We start from the raw sequence: 26476 nt of genomic DNA, 5'->3' as shown, positions 1-26476 counted from the left end.
TTTTTGTATATGCCATCAGGGTTTTTGACATGAACGATCAACTTGATATTAATAAGAGCAAGGGCGTAGCGTGCCTTGGCGGCGCCTCGTATCAAAATTTGTTTGGAGGCTCCCCTCAAGAAGAAATTCTCTTTTTACAAAATATAAAATACATAAAATTAAAAGAATATTTATTTATCATTCTTATTATTTATCTATCTAATTTTCTCCTATATTCTGAATTTTCACAAATGATTGCAGATATATATTCCCATCATAAGAAGAGTATATATTTTTTTGAAAAATTAAATTATTTAATAATCTTCAAATTTTATAAAGATTCCGTCACTAGGAACATTCAGGTCTGGTTTTAAAGTTCCTAAAGTTTTTACGTAATTTTTAATTAGTTTCAATTTTAAAAATTTCTTTTAGCAGTTGCGATTGTAACTGGAAGGGCCAAGAGAAAAATGCATGCTGCTATTTCGTTGGGAAAACTGGATGCAAGCCTGCACATTTCTTAGATTTTTGAATTCAAACCTATTTCTAGAGCCATCAATTGGTCATGATCTTATGAGATATTTTTATAGTATTTCTTAGCTGTAATTAAATCGACAGATTTCCGGAAACGTTTATTAATTCTCCATTTCAAAAAGACAAATGTTGCTATTTACGTCGCGAAGTTTTTGAAATCCTTGTTTGGTTTGTGAAATTAATAGATCTTGTGATAACTCATCATAATAACTTTGTGATAACTCATCATAATAACGCTTCATTATCTTTTGTCTTTTGTTCTTTGAAATAGTTACTGCAATCCATCTTTTTTGCAAAATATTTCGACTTCTTTAGCTAACTAATTCACTAAATTTTCATGTTTTATAAAACTATAATTTAATTGTACAAAATTATAATTTGCACAGTCTATTCAAAAGATTACTTAATAAAATGCTAGTTTTTTATAAGTCATATTGTAAAATTTTATAATTGAAACTACTTATATAAGGAATTTTGCAAGAGATAAATTAAATTAATAGGTTTTACCATTCATCAGCAGAGATTAATATTTAGGTATAATATTTGTAAAAACGTACTAATGAAATTTGTATTTGGCATTGGGTAAATAATGTAGCTTTCATTTTTGAAAATTCCTCATAATTTAAAATGAGACATTGGGTGTATTTGCACCCTATGGGGTAAAAGAGTAGAAAAAAGAAATTTTTTTAAAAAATGGCAAATAAATATATTTCTATACTTGGGCAATAATGGAAAATTTTCTGAACATATTTTTATAATTAATTTTTTCATATGTGTTATGTGCTGTATATTATTTAGGTTTTACAGCATAATAATTTGAAACAGCGAAGAAAGAAATCTAAAAATGATTTAGTTGATCTTATTTATCAAAATCTAACTATATTAAACTTGCGCGTCATGCAGACAATTCAAGTAGTAACAAAAACAAATATAAAAATGTTACAAATATAACTATAAAAATTTCAATTTTCGATGAAGAATGTATAAACTGGATTAGTTTTATAGATTTGTTGACAAGAATATTAAATTATCGTATGTGCGAAAACTTTACTAATTGAATTGATTGCTAGAGCTTGCAGAAATATTGCAGCAGAAATGTTCAAGTTCAATACCTCTTGACAGTGGCGTCGGAACGAAATTTTTGATGGGTGGGCTCGTCTTTTTTTTTTTTTTAGATAGCCAGTGGTCCCGTTTTTTTTTTTTTTTTTAGAGATATTAGCCCATATAATTTTTTGAAATTGATGCCCACACAGCCCACGCGGTTCCGACGCCACTGCCTCTTGATAACAAAAGAAAAAGCAAACTACCTTAAAATTATTCAATTTAAAAAAAATGTTGTTTTGATTTCTAATTGCGCTCGTTGCCCCCCCCCCCCCCAGCTCAGGAACCACGTATTTTTGATACGGCTGATTTGGGTTAGTTACGCACCTGAATAAGAGAAAATGGGGTTCCATGATATTGGGCCTCAGCACCACATGTTAATATCTAGTTTTACTTATCTATGATCTAGTTACTTATATTTTACTATAATAAAAAGTAAATATTTATAAATGAACCTAATAAGTAACTATAGTTAAAAGTGGCGTTTCGCTTGAGGCAATTTGCATGAACTTCTCGAAATGTGTATTTCGGATTTAATCAACCGAATTTGAGATTTAGATTTTTAGATGAGCCGTTCAGTGCACACATCGACTAACTCCAAAAAACAGAAAGTGGAGAAAAGCGATGAAGTAATGCACATTGCTTTTAAAAATTCCTGTAATAATATAAGTTGGAAAATATAATGTAGAACGTATAAATACATATATAGCTTACATGTGACGGTATATAAGGTTAATTACAGTAAATAGTGAGTAAATAATTATAATTCAAGTTAAAGATTTGATATGACTTGTGGAGTTAATCAAGTTGTCAACTGAAAAAAAAAATAATAAACCTAATTCTTATATATTTATGTTAAAGCATTTTCATAAAAATAAATGTTAATTGTTGTAATATATTATTTGTGATTAATCAGCAATTCTATAAATAATATTTTCTCTATCAGCTGTATTCTATTATGATTAGAATAATTTCTGACAATTTTTCGTAGTGGGGGGAATGAATTTTAGCAAGTCCTTTATGTCTCTCAATTTTTCCTTTTTTAAAGTTCTAGCTTTATAATATAATAATGACTATTGTATATTATTCAAACATTTTGGTCAACCTGGTACAGACTTTCTTATATTAATAGCTTTAAAATATCTTCATTATAGACACATTTAAATTATATGAGATTGGCTTATATAAGATTTCTAACTTTATAAATTTACTGGACACTCTGTAATGGTTACTTTTCTGTTAGTGATTGTTCTAATGGCTTTGTTGATAAAAAATCTTCGTGGAATATTTGGATTAGCTAAAATGGCACTTTCCTTTTACATGTTTTTATTATATTGTACCAATTATCTAGTGAAAAAATGTCTCGATTTTTTTGCACGTGACTCAATAATCTAGAGTCAATAGGTAAATAGCTATTTCCACTGACCAGAAATTTCATTTCAATTGACTTAGCTCTTATTTCCGTATTTTAAACAAGTTTCAATAAACTTAACACAGTTTTAATATTTCTGTTTTGCCGGGTACACGAATTTTAGTATGTAAGTTTGTAACATCCTTGAGACTCTACAGTTTTTTGCCAAACAATCTTAGGGTTTATGTTTTTATCAAATCCTTATTTGTAATTCATGAAACCCGAAAACCGGTCCAGCCGGAACATATGCACTACAAAATGGAGTTAATCAAAATGTCTTCTGAAATAAATGAGTTATTATTCAGCTGTTAAAAAAAAATTATGTTTCACAGTGTTAATTTTAATTATTCCGAAAAGTCATTATTATCACTAACAGTTATGATTACACTGAGTACTTTCGCACTAATATCTCAGTTTTTTCAAAAAGTCGACTGAGCGGCTCAGATAATATTTCAACTAAGGTAAACGTACCATATTACGGGATGTTAAGGAACGTTTGACTTTAAAGACGAATTTTAGAGAAAATAGGAAAGTGGACGAACTAAATCTGTTATATTTTATTAATTAGACCTTTAAGATTACTATAAAACAAGATTTTTTGTCGTAGAACGTCATTTATAGAAATAATCGGCTTTGATCACAAAAGCAACTTTTGATACAAATTTTGACTATAATATTTTTTCAAACTTTGATGAATTATTAAAATTAAACTACTTGCCGTAAAAACGTAAAATTGTTCAGGATCATGCTATCTATTGACATAAAAAGTTTCTCTTTTAGATACCATAGTCTTGTCGATCATTCTAAAATATTACGGCCCTACGACAAATCGTTTAATTTTAAAAATTCTTCAAAGTTTGCAAAAATTAATATTGTTTTTTTGGCATTTGTCAAAATTAGACTTTTGATCGACGTTTTCTCAAAAACGCCTGAACCGATTTCAAAAATTTAAAAACCATTTGATGTATCTCAATGAGGACTATCGTCTGTCAGTTTTGTGTGACGATCTGCCGAGCCGTTTCTTTGAAATTTGAAAAAAAGTGTTAAACTTTTCGTCCACATTTAAGCTCATTCTACCGAATCGATTTTAAAAAATCAAAAACTGTTCGAAAGATATAAGTTAGGAATAATACTGATTAGTTTTAGGTGTGTGGGAGTTGTGTGATTATGATAATATATTTAATTAGAAACTCCCAACATAATAAAAAAATATAAATTTATTAACTGTAAAAATATTTCGATATCAAAAATATACATGACATGTCCGATTGTTTTTTTACAAAAAACCAGCCTGCTTGATATCGCCACACACTCCCTGCCCAGTGTTGATCTCACAGTTTAAAAAAAAAAATACAGGGAAACACGTTATAAAAATGTGGTGGGAAAGCAGATTATAGCAGACCAGTGTTGTAATACTGGTCAATTACAAATTTCCATGTTTCGTCAGCAGATCCACCGTATGTGGTGATTTGACCTGCCATCAACTCCATATTCTGCATAATGTTCTCGATCTAATGGGTATTAGTTATATCAGAATAACTTAATGTTTAGAATGCATAATTTATGGGTACAGTTTCCATTTCTGCAAGCGTTGCATTCGTATCTGATGAGTTCCGATCAGAGAAAGAAGTTGGCTCTTTATCCAAATCAGGATCATTGGTTTCTTTGACATAAGAGTCCAGAATTGTGGAATCCAATAAATTATGTCAAATTTTGTTTTGATTCGTCGTTGTCACCGATGTGGGAGTTGTAATGATTATGATAATATATTTAATTAGAAACTCCCAACATAATAAAAAAATATAAATTTATTAACTGTAAAAATATTTCGATATCAAAAATATACATGACATGTCCGATTGTTTTTTTACAAAAAACCAGTCTGCTTGATATCGCCACAGGTGAAAATCTACCGAGCCGTTTTCTTGTAATTAACTGCTTAAAAAAATTTAAGCCGAATGGTCTTATAAAACTTACTGTAATATTACGGCCTTAAGTAGTTTAATATTAAAAATTCATCATAGTTTGGGAAAATTAGTAGTTTTTCTGTTAGCCAAAATTAAAATTAGATTTACTTGGTATAATCATTTAAGTCCTACGGAAAGTGGTTCAATTATAAAAATTATTGATTCTTGAATATTTGCTTTTAGAAAATACTACGTGTTAATGTGTTTGTTCGTTTTCAATTATGTATAATAAATCCACTCGAAATACTTTTAATCACTCATAAATTAATTTATTTTTTATTGATTAATTTGATTATTTACACATATCGGGAAGTTCATGTAACTTGCCTCAAGGCTAAATACCAATACTAACTAGTTAATTTTGAAGTTCATTTATATGGTTCAAACAATTGTTATTGAAACAATTTAAACAATTTAAGCCATAGATAAGGAAATGATTTAAGCAATTGTATTGAATAGCCGATTTGTATGATTGAAAAAACCAAAATCAAAATTTTCAAAAAATTCTAAATTTTGAAAAATTTCAAAAAATATCAATATTAGAAAAAAAAACGTTTTCTTACAAAAATTTGAGAATAATTTGAGATTTAAAAAAAAACGAATATTATCCAAAATTTCCAAATTCTCAAAAAATTAAAAAAAAATGATTTTTTCCAAAAATTTGAACTATTAAAAAAATTTCAAGATTTTAAAAAAAATTGTAAAAATGCACGAGTCGTTTGTAAAATACCATTAGAATACGCTCAATTTAATAAGCATTTGTAAAAAATAATCTATTTGAAATTATTTAAAATAATTATTGGTTATTTGCATTTTTTGAATGTTTAATTACCGTACGGGAAGTTCTTGAAATTTGTTTATTAATAATATTTTGAGTAAATTTTTCGACCATAGCTCTCACTGTAAACTACAGATACCAAATCAAACCATTTGCTGTCAAATTCTGAATACGTGTTTGACTTTTTGACGTGGAAGGAGATATCGCTTCATAGAAAAAAATGCAAATTGCTTTTTAAATTTACAATATATAGGAAATATGAAAGTCTTAACGTTTATAAGTTTATTTATATTAGCGCTTATAATTCCTACATTAAATGGACAATCCAAAACTCGAAATGTTTGTATCGCAAATTAGCCTTTATAGTTAAGTACTAAGAATTAAATAATTAATATTTTCAGGGATTAACCATGTCTGAGAGAGTACAACAATTATTGGATATGAATACAAAAAAATCTGTGATGAGATTTAATGGCAATAAGTTTAGAGATTATATTAAGACCACCCCTCGAAACTATTCAGTTGTCGTAATGTTCACTGCTATGGCGCCTGCCAGACAATGTATGATCTGCAGACATGCTAGTGATGAATTCACTATTATTGCTAATTCTTATAGATATTCGCAACTGTATTCTAGTAAACTATTCTTTGCAATGGTGGACTTTGATGAAGGATCTGATGTCTTCCAAATGGTATTAATTTTTTTACTTTTATTTTATATATATGTATATATATATATATATATATATATATATATATTTAATCAGTTTTATTTTAAGACAACATGTTTTGCATTATCTGAATTTAGTCAAATATGCTTTAAAATACAGTCTAATCTGATAAAAAGATCAATAACTGATTCTCTAGTCCTCTCTTGAAACCAAGCGCACGCATTTGATTATGGTTAATTTCATAGTTGCAAGCTTCCATCTTAGTCTTTACAATTAAGTTCAGCTTTGTTTGTCTTCGAAATATAAATGACCTTAATAAAATTAACTATCGGTTAATGCCAGCATACTCTACATTTCTTCATACTAAACTATACTATTTCTGAACATACGATGTCTATCAACTGTTTTTGTCATACTTTTGTTCCAACCTTCACTGTTTAATGCGGACTTTTTTTTTACAAGATGTACATTTTTTGAGTGAGTTGATTTACAAATTAAATATTAAGTGAATATAAAAATATATTCACTTATATATATATATATATATATATATATATATATATATATATATAATTAACTTAATATTATTAAGTTCACCTTTGCCTAATTTACATATTACACTATTTTATATTAGAGGTGACCATATATAATGGTCATTGGGGATGATATAACAAAGTATAAATTAAAATTAAAAAATGATGATATAAAAAATCAAGTGGGTGCTTGCTTATTAATACTAGAACAAAATGAATCTATGTATGTAGATATATGTATTGCAAGCCTGTAATTCATTGCTATTCTTATTTTGTTTGCTAAATTTGCATAAAAGTATTTGATACTTGAGAATATATATATATATATATATATATATATATATATATATATATATATATATATATATATATATATATATACAATATATATATATATATATATATATATATATATATATATATATATATATATATATATATATATATATATATATATATATATATCGATCCACAATTCTTCAAAAAGGAGAGTGATCAATTGACAAACCAGGTTTCTGTTATTTATTCATAAGCAAGCTATAATCAATAATAATGAATATTATTTCAGGATTTTCAGCATAATGTTTTTGTAGTCTAACATATGTATACAGTGGCGTTGGAAGCAAATTTTTGATGGGTGGGCTCGCGGCAGCCAATGGGCTTGTTTTTTTTTTTTATTTTTCTAAAGACATTGCAGACAATCTCATATTTTCAGATTGATGGGTGGGCTTAGCCCACACGGTTCTGACGCCACTGTATGTATACATGTTTATTGTATCATTTATTATAATTGTAATTACAGCTAAGATTGAACACTGCTCCTGTCTTCATACATTTCCCTCCTAAAGGCAAGCCTAAGCCTAGTGACACAATGGATATACAACGAGTTGGATTTGCTGCAGAATCTATTTCAAAATGGATTGGAGAAAGAACTGATATTCAAGTATTTATTTTTTATTCACTGGAGAGATATTTTTATCATTAAAATTTTAATTCGTATATTAATTTATAGATTCGTATATTTCGTCCTCCTAATTATTCTGGAACAATTGCAATGATTTTGCTGTTTGTCTTGGTATCTGGATTCCTTTATCTGAGAAGGAACAATCTAGATTTCTTATATAAAAAACAACCTTGGGCTTTAGGTGCAGTTGTGTTTTGCTTTGTTATGGTATCAGGACAAATGTGGAATCATATTCGAGGCCCCCCCTTTGTCCACAAAGCCCAAAATGGGGGCATAGCTTATATCCATGGATCATCCCAAGGGCAATTTGTGCTTGAAACTTATATAGTTTTAGTCTTAAGTATCCTTTTGAAATATTTTATTTTGATTTATAGCACCTATGCATAATTTGCTTTACAAAATGTACATCTCTTGCAATTCAAACATCACAAACAAGTGAAAATTTTTTAAAAGTCATATATATGATTTGAATCATATATCTGATTCAAATAATATTAAGCTGCATGTTTTCTTTAAATTAACTTTTCATATAATTGCAAAAATAGAGTTATACAACAAAAATAAAGAGTTGTATTCAAGTCCTTAACAACTTTTTAGATGCTTGTGTTGTTTTAGGTATGATTTTAATGATAGAAGCAGCACAAAGAAAAAGTGATATTCGGAAGAGAAGAATATTTGCAATAGCAGGGCTCATTCTAGTAGTTGTATTCTTCTCTCTTATTTTAAGTGTGTTTAGATCAAAGGCCCAAGGATATCCATATAGGTAATAAAAAAAACATATGTACCTATAAAATTATAAAAATTAAATTATATATTTATATATAAATATATTTTTATTTTCAGTTTCTTATTCAAGTGATAAAGTTTATAAAAGTATAAAATACACATTTTGCATTATTTATAAATCTAAAATATTGTATACAAGGTCATAAATAAATATAATTATTTTATACTTCTATTATGCATTTTAATCAGTCATGCATTTTAAGTGTTTGTTCTTTTATATAATTTTTCTTATAAAACATAGGGATAAATAGCTTTCCTAACCTTTGGATAATCATTGAATTTTTCTTTGTACCATTGATGTGCAAAAACGCCTGATGATGTCTGTTGAAACAAAATCAATATTAATTAAAATTTGTTATGTCTTGTAAGGACAAATTAATTGTTTTTGTAAATCATAACTTTCAAAATATTAAAATATATCAATAAAAATACCTGATTTGACAAAACCCAAGCCATTACAAACCACCACGAGAGGTTATTGTGCAAAATTATACCAAGAGATATATACATCAATACTTCAAAAAACATATGCGGCGATGAAACAACTTCAAACCATCCTCCATTTGGAACAACATGTTTGTGAGTTACAACACATCCTGTAACCAAAGTTTAAATTTTGTATTATTATCTATTGAGATATATATTGTTAATTGAAGAATCATTTAGCAAATTTTTAGTCTTACACAAATAGCTACAATCAAATAATTTTCTTATAAATATCACATTTAATGCTTCGAAATACCAGAATTTTTATCTTTCCGCAAGTTAGCTAAAGTGATATTCGCTCTGAATTGGTTAATCCAAGCATATAGAAACAATCCAGCAATTGCAATATTAAATGTGACATCAATTGCGGTAGTAGTATTTCTTTCTAAATCATCTGAAATAATCAATAATTTGTATATGGCATTTATTTATTTTCATAAAGTAAATATACATTTGGTGAATCCACTAGCTCTGCTTAAAATAGCTAGGACTGCCCCAAAGTAATGAAAATGGCCAACAATATAATGAGAAATATTCATTTTGCCCATTGGACTAAAAACTTGAATACAATGGGTTTCATATAATCTCCGCAAACATTGCAGGTACAGAAGTAGTAATGCAAAAAATGTAGATGTCCTCGAAACTAAAATAAAATTTAAATCAATAAAACCCAATTTTAAAATATATATGATTTTACCTGTGGCAACTCTTTCAGAACAGCACCAAAAATTTAAAAATCCCAGGAACCATTCTGGAGTCACTCCATTAAAACAATAAACATACATTGCAATACAGAGAGCAAAAAACGAGCAAAATGTTGACGAGATATAAAAATGCTTGAAGTATGACTTCGGTATTTCGATCCAAGAAACCCATGCACAAGCATTTCCATTGTATCCGAATTTTCCATACCGAAAACCTTGCCTTATACAAACAGGCACATAGGGCTCTAATAAATGTAACAAATTGCCAAAAATTACAATGACCAAAGCAAATTGTATAAAAATGGCATCAATAATACTCAATTGAAACATTTTCAATATATCTCATAAGCAGTACGTTGAAACTATATGATAGTAACATGCTGTGTAGAAGCGATGGAAGATGGAATGAGAACGAATCACTTCGAGGTGAAATAACGGTTCACGCGAATTAGAAAATAACTTGTGTGAGCGGCACATGAAATAGAAAATAAGAAAGTGTACAAGAGTACATGTGTGTAGTGCGGTTATGCAGTGCAATGGTGTAGTGGCACTACGCCAATTTGACATATCATAGACACACCTGGTGCGCATAGTGATCATTGGATGGCGCTCAGTTCAATTTTTCAACAAATTTTAACATTTTTAACCGGATATATCGAAATAGAGAGGTGACAAGACTAACAATTTTATAATTGTATAAAATTTATATTATATTATTATTATTATTATATATATATATATATATATATATATAAATATGACAATAATCCTATAAATAAAAAACAGTAAGTTTTTTGTATATATCTACAAATATACATATATCTATATACGTACCTATAGGTACGTTCCATCATCAGGTTCTTATGTCAAAGACAATATTTAAATATAGAACAATATTAATGATGATGATTACAGATCTGGATTATAAAAAAACTGTATATACATTTTTTTATAAAGGAATGGATAATGCACTCTTTATTTAAAAATGAAGCAAGAAAAAGAAAAATATGTAAAAAATGTAATAACAATGAAAAAAAAAACAAACTGAGTAGCAAAAATAGATGGGTGTATGAATACTTTTAATCACTCCTAAATTAATTTATTTTTTTATTATTAATATTCATGTATAACATTATTTAACAGACAAAAATTTGAGTCTACAATTTTGTAGCGAGATTATGCTTTTCTAATATAGATACCAATCATTCTTTCAAATTCAATTATACTATTTAAACGCTTGCTATGCACAACATGATTGGCTTCTCAATGACTAAAAATAAATCACAAGCACAAAAAATTTTCAGAAGAAGAAGCAATTTGGAAAATGCATTGAGGATAATAAAATTACAAATTGAGATAACAAAAGATAAAAAATATCATACATAACTCATTTTTGTTTTGAACTTAAATTATTCAAGCTTTTGTAATATTTAAATAAGTAAAATAAAATTAGTATAGAATTATCTTTTAATATATAAGTATAATTTTTTTTATAATATTACATTGATTTTATAATAATTTATATCTTTTTGTCCAAAAGTAACATATTTTGCATTTTTGATATATAACTATTAATTTATTTTTCATTTATCTGAAAAAAATACATTATGTTTAAATGCATGCAACTTTCTCATACCCTTTCATACAAACAGCATAAAGATCATTTATGTCCCATCATACTGCTTGTATATGTATTTTAATTGTTAAAGTATCCTTCTCAAGAAATTGATCAATACACAATAGTGAGGTATAATTTAGAAAACCAAATCCTCTTGGGCTAATATCACTAGATGGCTGCTGAAAAGCTAATATTTCAGACCTGGACATTATTGTATCCTGCTGTGATCTCGAAGCTTCACTAAAAATATATTAATCCATGATCATCTAATCTAATGCTATATATATTTGTATCAGTATGGAATTTATTGAAGGTAAAATACCTTGGATGGACCAATGTTAAATTGATTCTACCACTAAATGGCCAATTCAAACTTGAATCGTTCTCAGTTTTCATCATATGAACATGCAATGCAAGCCAATTTGGTTCTTTAGTTGAAACATTTATCCTGGCGCAAAAACCATACCCATAAGGAGATGTTAAAATACCTTTGCTATAATACATAATATCAGGATTTTTTTTCATTTCACACAGTTTTGTGTTAAATTCATGAATTCTCCATAAATGCACACCATTACAATATTTAGTTTCAAGTACCTCGTTTATTTCTAATATGGCTTTATCTATATCTGCATTGAAATTTTTGTTAGCCAAAGATTTGAGCTGTAAATCTTGTTCTTGAGTTTTTTGCTCTAAAATTACGATTCGTTCATATAATGCATATATGAGACTTGGTGAATTTATATCAGGGTGCAAATCAAATGGTTCACTAGTATCAGTTTTCTTTTTTGCATCCCATAATTTATGTACAGAAGGTATTATATTATTGGAGTAGGCATTCAGGAGCAACTGGAATTTAAAAGAACTTGGTAATTTAATATCTATAATTTGAACAAGTAAACGTGAAAATAGATGCTATTATAATTTGTTCAAATAATTTTACATATTTCTTACGATACAACAATAATTTGATTTTATTATATTGCGCTTGTACCTGATTTTATTTTAAACAGGTCAAACTGTGCTTGATTTGAATCAACCCATATAGAGATATTTGTTCTCCATTCCGAATCAATACAAGTCATTACATTTCAGACTTGAATCATGAATGCATTCATGTTCTCAAATTAGGTAGCAAAAACGTTTGAAATTTTGTGGTTTAACAATTTTCAACCAGTAGAAAGACCTCCTCAAGTTTTATAAATCTAACCGATAAAATAAGCATAAATAGTCCCCCAGATCGCATCATGCATTAATATAATGTGAATGTGTACAAACTACGTATTGGTATTTTGCCTTGAGGCAAGTTACATGAACTTTCCGGTATGTGCAATTAATCGACTTAATCAATAAAAAATAAATTAATTTATGAGTGATTAAAAGTATTCCTAGTGGATTTATAATTGAAAGCGAACGAACACGTTAACTCGGAGTATTTTCTAAAAGCAATTTTCAAAAATCAACAATTTTTATAATTGAACCAGTTTTCGTTGCAGTTTATACCACGCAACGTTATACCAAGTAAATCGTCTAATTTTAATTTTAACAAACGTCAAATACACTACACATTTTCTCAAACTTTGATGAATTTTTAAAATTAAACTACTTGTCGTAAGGCCGTAATATTTCAATAAGTTGTATAAGATCATGGTAAATATCATCAAAAAAGTTCCATAAAAATCGGCTCAATTTTTTTTTCTACAACGAATTACAAGAAAACGGCTCGGTAGATTTTCATCTGAAACTAATCAGAATCATTCCTAACTAATATCTTTCGAACAGTTATCGAATTTTTAATATCGATTCGGTAGTAAGAGCTTAAATGTGGACGAAAAGTTTAACACTTTTTTCCAAATTACAAAGAAACGGCTTGGCAGATCGTCGCACAAAACTGACGAATGATGGTCCTCATTGAAATACATAAAATGGCTTAAATTTCTGAAATCGGTTCAGGCGTTTTTGAGAAAATGTCAATCAAAGGTCTAATTTTAACAAATGCCAAAAAAACGATATTAATTTTTACAAACTTTGACAAATTTTTAAAGCTAAACGAGTTGTCGTAGGGCCGTAATATTTTAGTATGATCTACAAGACTATGGTCTCTACCGTCAAAAAAAATCATGAAAATCGTCGAAAAAATTTTTTTAACACTTCATTACAAGAAAACGGCCCGGCCGAACTTTACCAAAAACTAATCAGCACGATTCCCGATCAATATCTTTCGAATTTTGAATTTTCAAAATCGATTCAGAACTGCGGGCTAAAACGTGGGCGAAAATTTTTTCACTTTTCTGCTATTTACAAAGAAACGGCTTGGCTGATCGTCGCGCAAAATTGATAAACGCTAGTCCTCATTGAGATACATCAAATGACTTTTAAATTTTTGAAATCTATCCAGCCGTTTTTGAGAAAACGTCGATTTACGGCGAAAAATCTGTTCACATACGCACACATATAAGATCGAGTAAACACATATAAGATCGAGAAATAATAAGTGTGAATTCACACTTATTACTTCACATTATATTTGAATATACAAAAATTCCTTTCTAACAAAAAATTATAAGAAACCAACAGATGGATTTTCTCATTGGTCGCAAGTTCAGTCATCATTCGACAATATATCACTCAATAGCCCATAGAATAATTAACAAAAACCCATTTTTTGCAAAATTCTTCTTTTTTATTCAACATTAGCAGTACCCATTCTTACTTTGCCTTGTTTTACTTCACCTACAACTGATTCACATGTGAACCCTTTTTACGTGTCTACCAATTTACCTGTCAACCCGTTTATCTGTCTACATCTCTGTCTATCTACTAGTTGTCCTGTCTACCATTTTATATAATCTCGAATTTACCTACCTACCTGTTTATTTTTCTACTTATCTATCTATCTACCTTTTATCTATTTACCTATTTACCTGCTCGCCAGTTTACCTGTTTACCAGTTTAACTGTCCACCATTTTACTGTCCACCATTTTACTGTCGACCAATATACATGTCAACCTGTATAGTGTCCTGTCCAGTTGTATCTATCAATTGTCTTGTCTACCATTTCGTATGTTCTTCGAACCTACCTGTCCACCAGTTTACCTATCTACCAATTTACTGCCTACCTGTTCATCTGTCTACGTATGTACTATCTACCTGTTTAGCTATTTTACCAGTCTGCCAGTTTACCTGCATACCAGTCTGCTAGTCTACCAATTACCGATTAAGATATAATGACAACAAACTAGGACTATGTGGTAGGACCAATTAATTAACTAGTTGGTATTGGTAAAACAATTGCTTTTGGGAAAAAAAAATTTCCCCAAAAGCAATTGTTTTGTCAACGCAAGCAGACAGTTTTTTGAATCATTCAAATCGGATGCTTAGTTCTCCTAAAAACTGCAATTTTTTGTACATTTAGCTCCGAATCTTCGAAACAGCTGAACCTGCCTTTGCCAAAAACTAATCACCACTTCTTCCAATCCAGTGGCGCATCCAGCTTCGGCGCCAAGAGAGGGTCACATAATTGAAAGGTTTTTATAGTTAAATACTTAGGTATGCATTTAGATCGCAGGCTCACGTGGAAGGACCATATTCGCGCCAAATTAAAGACTATAAAAATTAGAACCGCTGAACTATACTGGCTACTGGGACGCAAGTCAATTTTGTCGATTGACAATAAACTTCTAATTTACAAGGCAATAATAAAACCCATATGGACTTATGGCATTGAATTGTGGAGCTGTGCAAGCAAATCCAACATAGCGTTAATGCAACGTGCCCAATCGAAAATGTTGAGGCAGATTACTGATGCTCCGTGGTTTGTTAGTAACAAAACTTTACACGACGATCTTCATATTGATTTTATAAACAAAATAATACAAATCAACAGTATAAAACATTTTCAAAAACTACAACATCATTCAAACCATATAGTCTCTCAGCTTCTTGAGACATCAACTTCTAGAAGACTGAAGAAGAAGCTGCCCGAAGATAATATGGAGGAACCTTAGATAATATGAACAGAATAATTGAATCATTTATTGAAGTGATTCTTTAAATATGATTGTAATATTGATCCGATAAATTTATATGTGTGTTTGCAAGTGTGTGTTTATGTGTGTGAGTGAATGACATAAGCCAAATAGCTCATAGAATAGTCATGTATTCTGATTGATATTGAAAATAAAAAATTAAAAAAAAAAAAAAAAAAAAAGTTTCATTGTGTCAAAAATTCATATGTCAAATTCAAATGGAGCGCTTTCGGTCTGAACTTTTTTTTACTGTTTTCCAATTCGTTTGGAATTTTGGAATTAGGCTCATCTTACTCTCAAGTTCAAAAGTGAAAACAATTGAGACTCCTTTGCACTACCCGGGGGATGCCATTTCTTTTCAATGGTGTAATAACGTTGGGTGTGGATAAAAGAACTAATTATAAGAGAAAAATGTTTAATAATGTTTTTCAAAAAAGCAAAAACTTTTCAAGTTATTGGCTACTGAAAATTTGTTTCTTTTTTGCGTTTTTCATCGTTTTTTGCTAATATCTTCAAAAATATACATTTTAACGAAAATTATGTAATGAACAAAATTATATCAATAAAAATCCTAATAAATCGCTATTTTACAGTGTTGTAGGAACAATATTAAGTTAATTATGAAAATGGGTTTTTATAATTCTCCAAATAAGCTTTAAAAGAAGTACTTCTGCGTGTAAAATGAGTGAGCGATCATGCAATTAAAAGACGCATACAATGTTTTTTTTTTCATTTAAATCAAATAGTTTATGAGTGCCATTTCCACCAAAATTAAAAATAATCGTTTTCCATCTAGAATTAACTTGGTTTGAGAGATCTTGATGGATTCTAGAAAATACCATAACATTAGTACAAACAATTTTCAAAAAACTCATGATTTCATAAAAAAATCCATTAAAAAAAAAAAAATTTCTCATTATAATATCTCTGAAAGAATACGTATAAAAGTATATACATGAAAATTCAAGGTATTTTTTAGACTAATTATTGCTTTTTAGTATTTTTTGTTACACAAATATTGATAGAGAAAGGTTTTGAAAAAAATTTTGAAAATTTTTTCATGCTATTTCCATACAAAATTTTGATTGAATTGCGCTCTATCTAAACGTTAATATTAAGAGCTAAAACTTTCAGAGAATTGTTTTTTATCTATTTGGAACCATTTGAGCCCCTGGGAGCAAGGGAATTCGAAAATGACCATTTTAAGGACCACCCTAATATATATATATATATATATATATATATATATATATATATATGTTTAATTTGAGTTTAATATTCGGGCGTAACATCAATAAAAATATTTATTTTTATTGATGTTACGCCCGAATATTAAACTCAAATTAAACATATATATCAACATCAAATTCAAGACTATTCAAATATATATATATATATATATATATATATATATATAAGATAGAGCGAGGTTTAAAGGTCCGAAGGTAAAAAGGTCCAACACCAATATACCAAAAACGAGTAAAGTTAAGGATTTCTTAATAACAATATTTGAAAGTAGAGGGAAAAAATGTACAACCAGCCATCACCTTGACATTTTTACAAGAGAAACATTAAATAAATATTTATAGATGAATATTTTGGCAAAATATCAAATCAAGGTTATATACAAAGTTATCTCTGTAAAAAATGTATTCATAAAATTTATATTTTGCATTGGTTGAATAATGTAACTATTATTTTGTTAAATCCCTTTAAAATTAAAAATAATATATTGAATTGTTTGTGCTCCGGCCGTCCGATTATACCCCGCCTATGGAATAAAAAAGACCAAGTGACAAATTCAAAAAAAAAAAACAGCAAAAAAACACATCTCTATGGTGATTGCTTCTGTAGTGAATGCTGGAAGTTGTACTAAACATAGTCAGATAGTTGTTTATTTGATTTGTGTTATTTGTTATGTTTTTTGTTTAGTTTTCACAATATAAGTGCTCAAAGTTAAATTAGACGCTCCTTACCATATATATATATATCAAAATTTGACCTTTCTCGACGTTTTCTCGTCTGAACTGATGTTGGAATTTAAAAACTATAAAATGAAACTGGATAAGAGTTGGACATCTAAAAAACTGATAGATTTATTATTTTTTAATTCAGAAGTGAATTGTAGGTGTTGGTTGTAGGCATTAAAAGAGTTTACAAGAGTACTACCGATATGTTGATGACATAATAACATGCATCCCAAACAGTGACACAGCAACTCTTGTAAATTCTTTTAATGCCTACAACCAACACCTACAATTCACTTCTGAATTAGAAAATAATAAATCTATCAGTTTTTAGATGTCCAACTCTTGCGCGAAAATGAAAATATAATAACTGATTGGTATCACAAACCAACATACTCAGGCCGTTATCTTAATTATCATTCTTACCACCCCCTCTCTATCAAAATAGGCGCAATCATAAACTTAATAGACCACGCATTATTATTATCACACAGTAAATTTTTAAGGAAGAATCTCTCTCTCATTTCACAAATCCTTACCAAAAACTCCTACCCACAACACCTCATCCAATCCATAACAAAAAATAGAATCCTATATCTCCAAAACCGTCACAATAATTCAATTCAAAATCCAAACCTTGAAAACTACGTCGGAACTATAAGTTTACCTTTCACTAAAGAATTACATTACCCGTGGAGAAAACTTTTCAGTAAAAATAATATTAGAGTAGTTTGTACTTCCGAAAACACTTTTTCAACTCTTTTTACAAAATTAAAATTGAAATTTAACCCAAGAATCCTAAGTAATCTAGTTTATAAGCTTAATTGCCTAGATTATAATTGCGTCTACATATGTGAAACCAGTCAAAACTTGCACAAAAAAACATAACACAAAAATAACTCCAAAAATAAGAACCAGAACAAAACACAACTAACGGATCACATTAATCATCTCAAACATAACATTGATTTTTCCAATCCCACGATCCTACATTTCGAAAATAATTTATTTAAAAGAAGATTTAGCGAAGGATGCCTAATATCTTTATACAATGAAACGGCCATAAATAAAAGATTAGACAACAATTCGCTTTGCAATGACTATTATTTTATAGTTGACCATTTTCAAAACACCACCATATCTGAATGAAGCGTGGATTTTTTTTATTATTTTGAGTCTCAGATTTATTTTATTACCAACAGCCGATCGATCCGATCGTGAGAATAATATTGTTTGTGTTTTCAAATAATAATTTTAAAAAAGACAAAACTTATAGTAATTTTAATTTACAAAATTTACTTATTCGGCTGAAAAATAACTCATAAATTCATTTTTGTTCTTGTTTATTGAAAAATTGCTAACGTATATTCAAACATACAGGAAATTAATTCAATTTTGTCATTAATCTTTTCTTAAAATTTTCTATAACTTTCAAAAAAAAAATATCATTTTTAATATCCTGTTAGATAATCCACTCGTTTATTTTTATCATTTTCATTTTGAGCATATTATCACATTTCTGTACATTATTATTTTTTTTCAACTAATTTATTAATTAAGAAAAATCCATTTTCTTTTCTCAAACATATTGTTTGCTTAAATCTCATCAAGATCATGTTTCTTGACAGATGTCCTGAAGATGGAACGTACCTAGTTCCGAAACGTCGACAGTAAATAAATAAATAATTAAAGAAATAGTTTATTTAAAAAACTTTTTTTTTTGTTTTTTATTACTTTTTGCATTCTTGTTCGAAACTCTACAAAATATACACAAATCCAAGACTCTACCATTCAATATATATATATATATATATATATATATATATATATATATATATATTAAACTTATATATATGTATTAAAATATTAATTATTATTATATATAATAATAATAATTATTATTATTAAAATATGATCTGTAAAATATTACAAGTTAATGGTGAAAATTATTCAAATTAACTAAATTAAAAATAGTTGTTGGAGTGAGCTCCGAGTTCGAAACGCGTTGCATTCAAATTAACAAAAATAGTTGTTGGAATTTAATGCAATAAAAAAGGTAAAAAGGAAAATTAAGTGAAAGTCGAAATGATTAATCTTCAGATAAAGAAAAACTTATTCCTTATGTATGATCAAACATCAAACGATGAACGGGCGTAAAGGTGCGTCCACACCTAACGAACGAACACGAACGAACATAATTGAACGTACCAGAACGAACGGCAACAGCATAGTGTGGAGCCACAACGATCACGAACGAACATAAACAAACAAGGCGAGCAATGTTCCTCAACTTGTCGGTACATCAAAGGGAATTGTTCGTTCATGTTTGAACTCGCATGTGCAGTGTGGACGCTACCACGAATATAGAAAAACATTTTTCTTTTTTGATGTTAAAATGTGCAGTCATTAGTTTATGTGGTGATTATTATAAGATATTGCTGTTATTGACTAATTTTGTAAATTTGATGACTTTAAATAATTTTGCTCTTTCCCGCCACTTTAAATAATAAATCTGACGTTTCACGGTACATCCTCGAACAAAAAGATTCAAGCCCTCACTGCTTTGAGGCATTTGTTTGGAATTATTCGCGTTCGTTCGTGTTCCTGTTCGTTCTTCTTTGTATTTTCTAGTTCGACATGTTCGTTCGTTAGATGTGGACGCACCTTAAGGAGCTTCCAGTTCGAAACGCGTTGCATGTATCCAAACCAAACCATTGCCAACTGCCATGAAAAAATTAGAATGAGTTTGGTCCATAGACCTTATACAATACAATTGAAATTGTATAAGGTCTATGGTTTGGTCTAGTTTGAAACAGTTTCGGACTGTCAGATTGGCTCGGATGGAACGAACCCCTAATATTGTCTAGGCTACTTACGAGTACGACAATTTTATCATAATCAAGTATTATTCACGTAAAACATCCTATTAAACGTAATTAAACACCACATGTCAAAAACGTTTGACATTTGACGTATTGACCACCGTCCATTGTTTTCTTCAAATTAGGCTTCTACAAAAATTTTCAAATTAAAAAGGTAAAGTTTCTACGCGATTTAGAAATATTATCTAACCTTTCCGATAATCTCTGGATTGGCACGAATTTTTCAAGACTAAGACTGGCCAAATCGGTTTAGCCGTTTTCGAGTTTTAGCGGATAATTTGATCAAGAGCACTATTTTTATATATAAAATAATTGAGTGACTTAGTATATGGTATAGAATAAAGTATATTTAATATAATATTAGAGTATTTTTATATATGATATTCATTATTTAAATTCTTCAGTTAAATTTTTTTCATACACATTTTAATTATAATATTTTATTATCAAATTTAGTAAATAAAAGTTGTAAAGAATGAGTATAAACAATGCAACCAATAATACGACGAATTTAAGATCATTTAAAGATTTTAACAGCAATTTACGTTTTTTGTAAATAACAAATAATCATTAGTTTTTTTTTAATTTCAGTGTTGCGTTCACGTACATCGTTAATAAAAATACATTATTGTACTTCTATGACTACTAATTCTCTCACATAATGCAGCAAGATCAGTAACATCAAAGAAAAGAAAATCAATTCTAAAGAGAATACGAATGTTACATATACATATGTATATATATACAGGGTGTCCCAGACCTTGGCGTCAAGCCAGAAGTATTGACCTTAACTGTCCTGAAAAAAAAATGTCTCATGTTGTTTAGGAATTATGAGCTTTTAAGTGCAACCTAGATCTTTGCTGAAATAATCACAATTTTTTGGTTATTGTGGTAAATTTTCACTAATTGTGTTCATTCAAATTTTGCCACTGTAACCGCGAACATCGGTTTTGAAAGATAGATAATGGATATATTTTCTATGACTGAACGAAGCGAATACTGATGCTACTAACCGGCTAATAAACAGATCTTTATTGAAGATATAGGGCATTTATTGATGCAGATGGAAAGCATTTTGAACATTTATTATAATAAAAAAATGGTATTTTTCTGTGTGACTTTTATTTCAATGAACTTAAACTAAACTAAGTTAAAATTATTTATTATTACATTAATTTTACTTATTTATGATGATTTTAGTAAAAGTGGCGTCAGTATTTGCTTCGCTTAGTCATAGAAAATATATCTATAACTAACTATCTTTCATCATTTTTAAGTAAAACTAGGAACCTGCCAAAAGCTTATGCGGAACAAAAGGATTCGAGAGCATTAGCAATTATGGAAATGTTATTTACAGTTACGGTTCCTAAGTTTAAAAGATAAAAATTAATAAAAGCTAACCACAACAACCAAGAAGTGGCCATAATTTCTGCAAAGCTCTAGGTTGACCTTAAAAGCTCATAATTTTCAAACAATGTTAGATGTTTTTCTTAATCAAATTTTTTACGGACAGTTAAGATCCTTATAGTACGGGAGGTAGCAACGTTTTCGAGCCAGCATTTTAGTCAGGCTGGTTTTTTGGTATGTGGTCCTTGGTGCTCTCTTGGTTAGAGTACGCGCCGTCTGGCAGCTGGAAGTGGTTGCGTTAATTAGTGCGCAGCCAATCTGTACAGCGCGATTTCAAAATTTTGAAAGCATTTTAGTTAGTCCAATTTTCGTTTTTTTTGACTTCGAATAGGTTCACCAGACTCAAATTTTTTGTTGCCAGACATTTTGGGCGCTGCTAAATATGTGCCAGACGCCAATTTATTTATTAATTTTTTTAATAATTCAAATCATTTTAGTCCGTCTGAAATTTTAGTATTATGTTCGTTAAGGGTAAAAACACGTAAAATTAATTTGCCAGACGATTCTGCGGTTGTTAACCATGTCTGGCAAGCAAAAATGTCTGACAATATGATACTAGTTTATAGCATTTTATTTTTTCAGTCCAATTTTAATTTTTTGACTTTGAATAAGTTATCCAGATTCACATTTTTGTTGCCAGACATTTTTGGGCGCTGCCAAATATGTGCCAGACGCCAATTTATTCATTAATTTTGTTTTAAATTCAAATCAATTTAGTACGTCTGTAATTTTAATATTATGTTCATTAAGGGTCAAGAAACAAAAAATTAATTTACCGCAGAAAACGTCTGGCAAATCAATTTTATGTTTCATTCCTGTTTACACGATAGTTTTAATCCAATTAAGCTTTCGGAATATAACCATTATATAACCTGCATATTATTAAAACAAACATACATCGTAAGTTATTAAATTAATATGAATTGCAATTACTCGAAAATAAGATGCCGAGGCTACTCTTCAATGCAGTAACTTTCTAATAGTCTAATATAATTTATTAAATATTATTAAAATTATATTCAAGATCAGTAAATTTATTTGGGTATGATTTCAAATCGGACTTTTAGTTTTTCAAAGAACGATGGCTCCAATTAAATATTCACCCAAAACCCGGAAAAAAGGCTTCAAAAGAAATTTGCCATATTATATTAAATGTATTTTAAAGCTTCTAAAACATACAAAATTCCCAATCAAACCTAATTTGAGCTAGTAGTTATTGTTAACTTGAAAGTCTTTAAAGATTATTGTAAAGTCTTTAAAGATTTATGTTTGTTGACAGAATTGTAACTTTTATTACAAGTTTAATTTTTTTACTTTGAGTTTAAATTTTATATTTATTTTAAGTTTATATTTTTGTTTAATTGCCGTTAAAAATTATTCCTTTATTGTTTCATTTATTTGATTTACCGAAACAGTATTGATAATGATAATTATACTGCTATTACTATAATAATACCAACTTTTATTTTATTTTTATTTTAGAAGTTTTTTAACTTCTTATAATTTTATGACTTTTATAAAACTAAATAAATGTTAAAAATCATATCAAAGTATTATTTCATAATTAACCGCACTTTTAATAACCCTTTTTTATAACTATATTTATCAAGGCAATACGATCAAAAATGTAAGCATCGTGCGCTATCACGGAATAACGTACAACGACTCCCGGCATTATATTCACGAGCCGAATTTTATCACGGAATTAGGGACAAACGCGTGGTTCAGCAAAATGCCGATTATTTCTATAAATGACGTTCTACGACAAAAAATCTTGTTTTATAATAATCTTAAAAGTCTAATTAATAAAATATAACAGATTTAGTTCGTCCACTTTCCTATTTTCTCTAAAATTCGTCTTTAAAGTCAAACATTCCTTAACATCCTGTAATATGGTACGTTTACCTTACATTAAGTGTCACGTAAGTGGAATAATTTGTTATTGACCAAATTGATCAGATGCTGTGAAAATGAAATGTATTTTAAAATTTGTGAGACTAATTAATGATTGATATTCCTAATTTTTTTTGGAATGGCATATTAAATTAGATTCAGAATGTATATATCACAAATCAGCAACTAGCAAATATCAACTATCAAATCTCACAATTAATCACATATTTGATACAAATTGGTTGAAATCAATTTGTTATTTTTATTTGAAGTAGTAAAATTTTAAGTTGTTATATCATTACCATATCTATATACTTACATTTAGATGATCTTTTATATCAATATTCAAATGATTATCCAAATCCTTTTGATTACTAAATTTATCATCACATCCTAATGATTTAAATGCACAAGTAAGTTCATCCAAACTACTCTTCTCTGATTTTGATCTATATAGACAATTAGCTTCATGAGAATCTATATCTAATGAAGGCAAAACTGCTGTGCACCCAAAAGCAGTAAATGAACAAGGTGACTTGATTTGAGAAATTTCTCTTCTGGTAAAATTATCTGGGAAAATGTCTGTTTCAGAATTTAATGGTTGCTGATCTATTGGACATTTTCCTTCTCGACTATAACATAGAACAAAAAAAAGTTGTTAAAAAATTAAAAAGGTTCGAATTACTTATATTACATTCTTACTGTAACCATGAATTAATGCATTTTCTACAAAAACGATGGCCACAAGAGGTTAAGGAAGGATCCCTCAACCAGTTAAGACACACTGGACATTCATAAGGAGCCTCTGGATTCCTATTTCCTTGACCTATGATAGTCTACAAAAGAATAACTTTTTAATAAATTTCTAAAGAAAACTGCTTTCCTTTGTTTCACTACGTTAACTGTACAATTGTATTTTCTTGAGGACCGTTTCTACTGGAATATGATGCCATTTTAAAAAATTTATCACTAGGCTTTTGAATTACTGAAATTTGATAAATAAAAAATTATAAAGAAAGCCTCCCACGAAACATTTTAACAAGGTTCTTTCTTTATTGTCTCTTCATATTATCTAGGGTTTTTTCGTGGTTCATTGCTTTCCTTTGACAGATGGGTCCATAGACAATACATTATATATATACGATACACTTACTTCATTTTTACGTTTTTATAGATAGGGAATGATTCGTCCGTTATAGCGCAGTGAGCGCAGTTTATCGCAAAGATAAATAAGACTATCATAGATAAATAAGCATGAAGACTATCGCATGGCTATCGCCATAGATAAATAGATAAACTAGCTGTAAGTGGAATTCTGTCTTAAGGCAATTAGGGCATCGTGCCTTAAGGCAAATTGCTGGAACTTCCCGTACCAAAAATTATTATTTTTTTTAAAAACCATTAACATTTTTGAAAAAAAATTACTTCGAAAAAATAATATTTTTGAGAAACTATAAATTTGACAAAAAATTACTTTTTTTTGAAAAAAAAAAATTGAAAAAAAAAATTTAATTTTTATTTAACATATGTTGGAAGATCTGAACTTTTTTTCAAAGCAATCGTACTGCTTTAAATGCATAGAGACAAAATATAAAGCGCGTAAGCGCCGCGTCGCTGTCTAACGGGTAAACATTGGTACGGAACCCATAGGAATGTAAACAAAATTTATACTTATTGTTAAAATCTCTATAAAATATCTGATAATTCGATGTGCATATGTCTAATGATCATTTTTGACCGCCAAATGGCATTTTTCTTTACTTTTTTCGTTAGATCTCCGAAACCGCTAAACCTGCCCTTATAAAAATTTGATCAAATCTTCATCTTGTCAATACAAGTAAAATGGTTTTTGAATTATTAAAATCGGACGCTCCGTTCTATTAAAAACTGAGGTACCGTTTTTGGCACTTTTTGCCCCATATCTTCGGAACGGCTAGACCTACCTCCGCCAAAAACTAATCAGCACGTCTCCTTATCAATACGGATCGAATGTTTTTTAAATTATTCAAATTACTTCATCCGTGTTCCCGAAATCGTTGACGAAAATTTGTATCCACACACATACATACTACGCACACACACACACACACACACACATACATACATTTTTTCTAAGGTATGCCAAAATATTCAGAAACCTCTGAAACGTAAAGATATATAAAAATTTTCATTTTAGATTTTTTTGCGATTACTATAACTTACCCTACGGGAAGTTAATAAATAATCGCCCTTGATGATTAAATATAAATGGTTATCTTACAGATAAAAGAAGAGTATATCTTTATCAGTATCATAGATAAAAGAAGAGTTATCTCATACATAAATAAGCATAAATGGCTCGACCCACAGATAAAAGAAGACACAAGCCAATCACCAGCTGTTGTTGTGTTTTATGCCATACCGGAAATGATTCAAGTCAAATCATTTTATCCGCAGTAATTAACGTACTAGATAGCAAGAATAAATATAGAGCATGCAGTGTATTATTAGATTCGGGATCACAATCCAATTTAATCACGGAGAAATTCGCTAATAAACTCGGTTTACATAAACAATCAATACATATGTCAGCCCGGGGAATAAATCAAAATTCAACGAAAATTAAATAAAAAAAACAACAATTACTTTAAAATCGTGCATTAATAACTTCTTATTAGATCTATCCTGATGCTTTATCTTGAATAATATAACAAATAATTTGCTAACAGTTTCATTCAATAAAAATATTTTAAATATTCCAAATTATGTAAAATTAATGAATGAATGAAT

At 28.8% G+C, this 26476-nt stretch overlaps 3 protein-coding genes across 3 annotated transcripts; 1 reads left to right on the top strand and 2 right to left on the bottom strand.

Annotated features, from left to right (window-relative positions):
• Positions 1-5935: 5935 nt before the first annotated feature.
• Positions 5936-8809, top strand: LOC113369977 (tumor suppressor candidate 3-like). Its single transcript, XM_026610610.1, has 6 exons — positions 5936-6106; positions 6169-6459; positions 7774-7914; positions 7984-8275; positions 8533-8698; positions 8779-8809. The coding sequence occupies exons 1-6, from the start codon at positions 6026-6028 to the stop codon at positions 8792-8794; spliced, it is 987 nt and encodes a 328-aa protein (XP_026466395.1). The 5' UTR covers positions 5936-6025; the 3' UTR covers positions 8795-8809.
• Positions 8810-8908: 99 nt separating this feature from the next.
• Positions 8909-10428, bottom strand: LOC113369978 (polyprenol reductase-like). The gene is made up of 5 exons (XM_026610611.1): positions 9905-10428; positions 9659-9850; positions 9464-9601; positions 9154-9317; positions 8909-9042 (listed from the first exon to the last, which is right to left on the bottom strand). Exons 1-5 carry the CDS (start codon positions 10239-10241, stop codon positions 8950-8952), a joined length of 924 nt encoding a protein of 307 aa, XP_026466396.1. The 5' UTR covers positions 10242-10428; the 3' UTR covers positions 8909-8949.
• Positions 10429-11542: 1114 nt separating this feature from the next.
• LOC113370434 (TNF receptor-associated factor 6-like) lies at positions 11543-24763 on the bottom strand. The gene is made up of 5 exons (XM_026611098.1): positions 24616-24763; positions 24410-24543; positions 24027-24339; positions 11852-12378; positions 11543-11769 (listed from the first exon to the last, which is right to left on the bottom strand). Exons 1-5 carry the CDS (start codon positions 24658-24660, stop codon positions 11586-11588), a joined length of 1203 nt encoding a protein of 400 aa, XP_026466883.1. The 5' UTR covers positions 24661-24763; the 3' UTR covers positions 11543-11585.
• Between the last annotated feature and the right edge of the window lie 1713 nt (positions 24764-26476).

The sequence above is a fragment of the Ctenocephalides felis genome, unplaced genomic scaffold, assembly GCF_003426905.1.
Source record: "Ctenocephalides felis isolate EL2017-DRISC unplaced genomic scaffold, ASM342690v1 CF-g0.4_SCAFFOLD_01492, whole genome shotgun sequence".
In the NCBI taxonomy this organism is placed as follows: Eukaryota; Metazoa; Arthropoda; class Insecta; order Siphonaptera; family Pulicidae; genus Ctenocephalides; species Ctenocephalides felis.
The sequence above is the reverse complement of the archived record's forward strand: the minus strand, read 5'-3'. Positions and strand labels throughout refer to the sequence as shown.

Coding starts and splice junctions, on each gene's coding strand:
- LOC113370434 (XM_026611098.1), bottom strand. CDS start 24,660: ATGGCATCATATTCCAGTAGAAACGGTCCTCAAGAAAATACAATT. Junction 24,340..24,409: donor TGCATTAATTCATGGTTACA/GTAAGAATGTAA, acceptor TCTATGTTATAG/TCGAGAAGGAAAATGTCCAA. Junction 11,770..11,851: donor TTAACATTGGTCCATCCAAG/GTATTTTACCTT, acceptor ATATATTTTTAG/TGAAGCTTCGAGATCACAGC.
- LOC113369978 (XM_026610611.1), bottom strand. CDS start 10,241: ATGTTTCAATTGAGTATTATTGATGCCATTTTTATACAATTTGCTTTG. Junction 9,602..9,658: donor AGCTAGTGGATTCACCAAAT/GTATATTTACTT, acceptor TGATTATTTCAG/ATGATTTAGAAAGAAATACT. Junction 9,043..9,153: donor CTTGGGTTTTGTCAAATCAG/GTATTTTTATTG, acceptor TTGTTTCAACAG/ACATCATCAGGCGTTTTTGC.
- LOC113369977 (XM_026610610.1), top strand. CDS start 6,026: ATGAAAGTCTTAACGTTTATAAGTTTATTTATATTAGCGCTTATAATT. Junction 6,107..6,168: donor GACAATCCAAAACTCGAAAT/GTTTGTATCGCA, acceptor TAATATTTTCAG/GGATTAACCATGTCTGAGAG. Junction 6,460..7,773: donor GATCTGATGTCTTCCAAATG/GTATTAATTTTT, acceptor TTGTAATTACAG/CTAAGATTGAACACTGCTCC.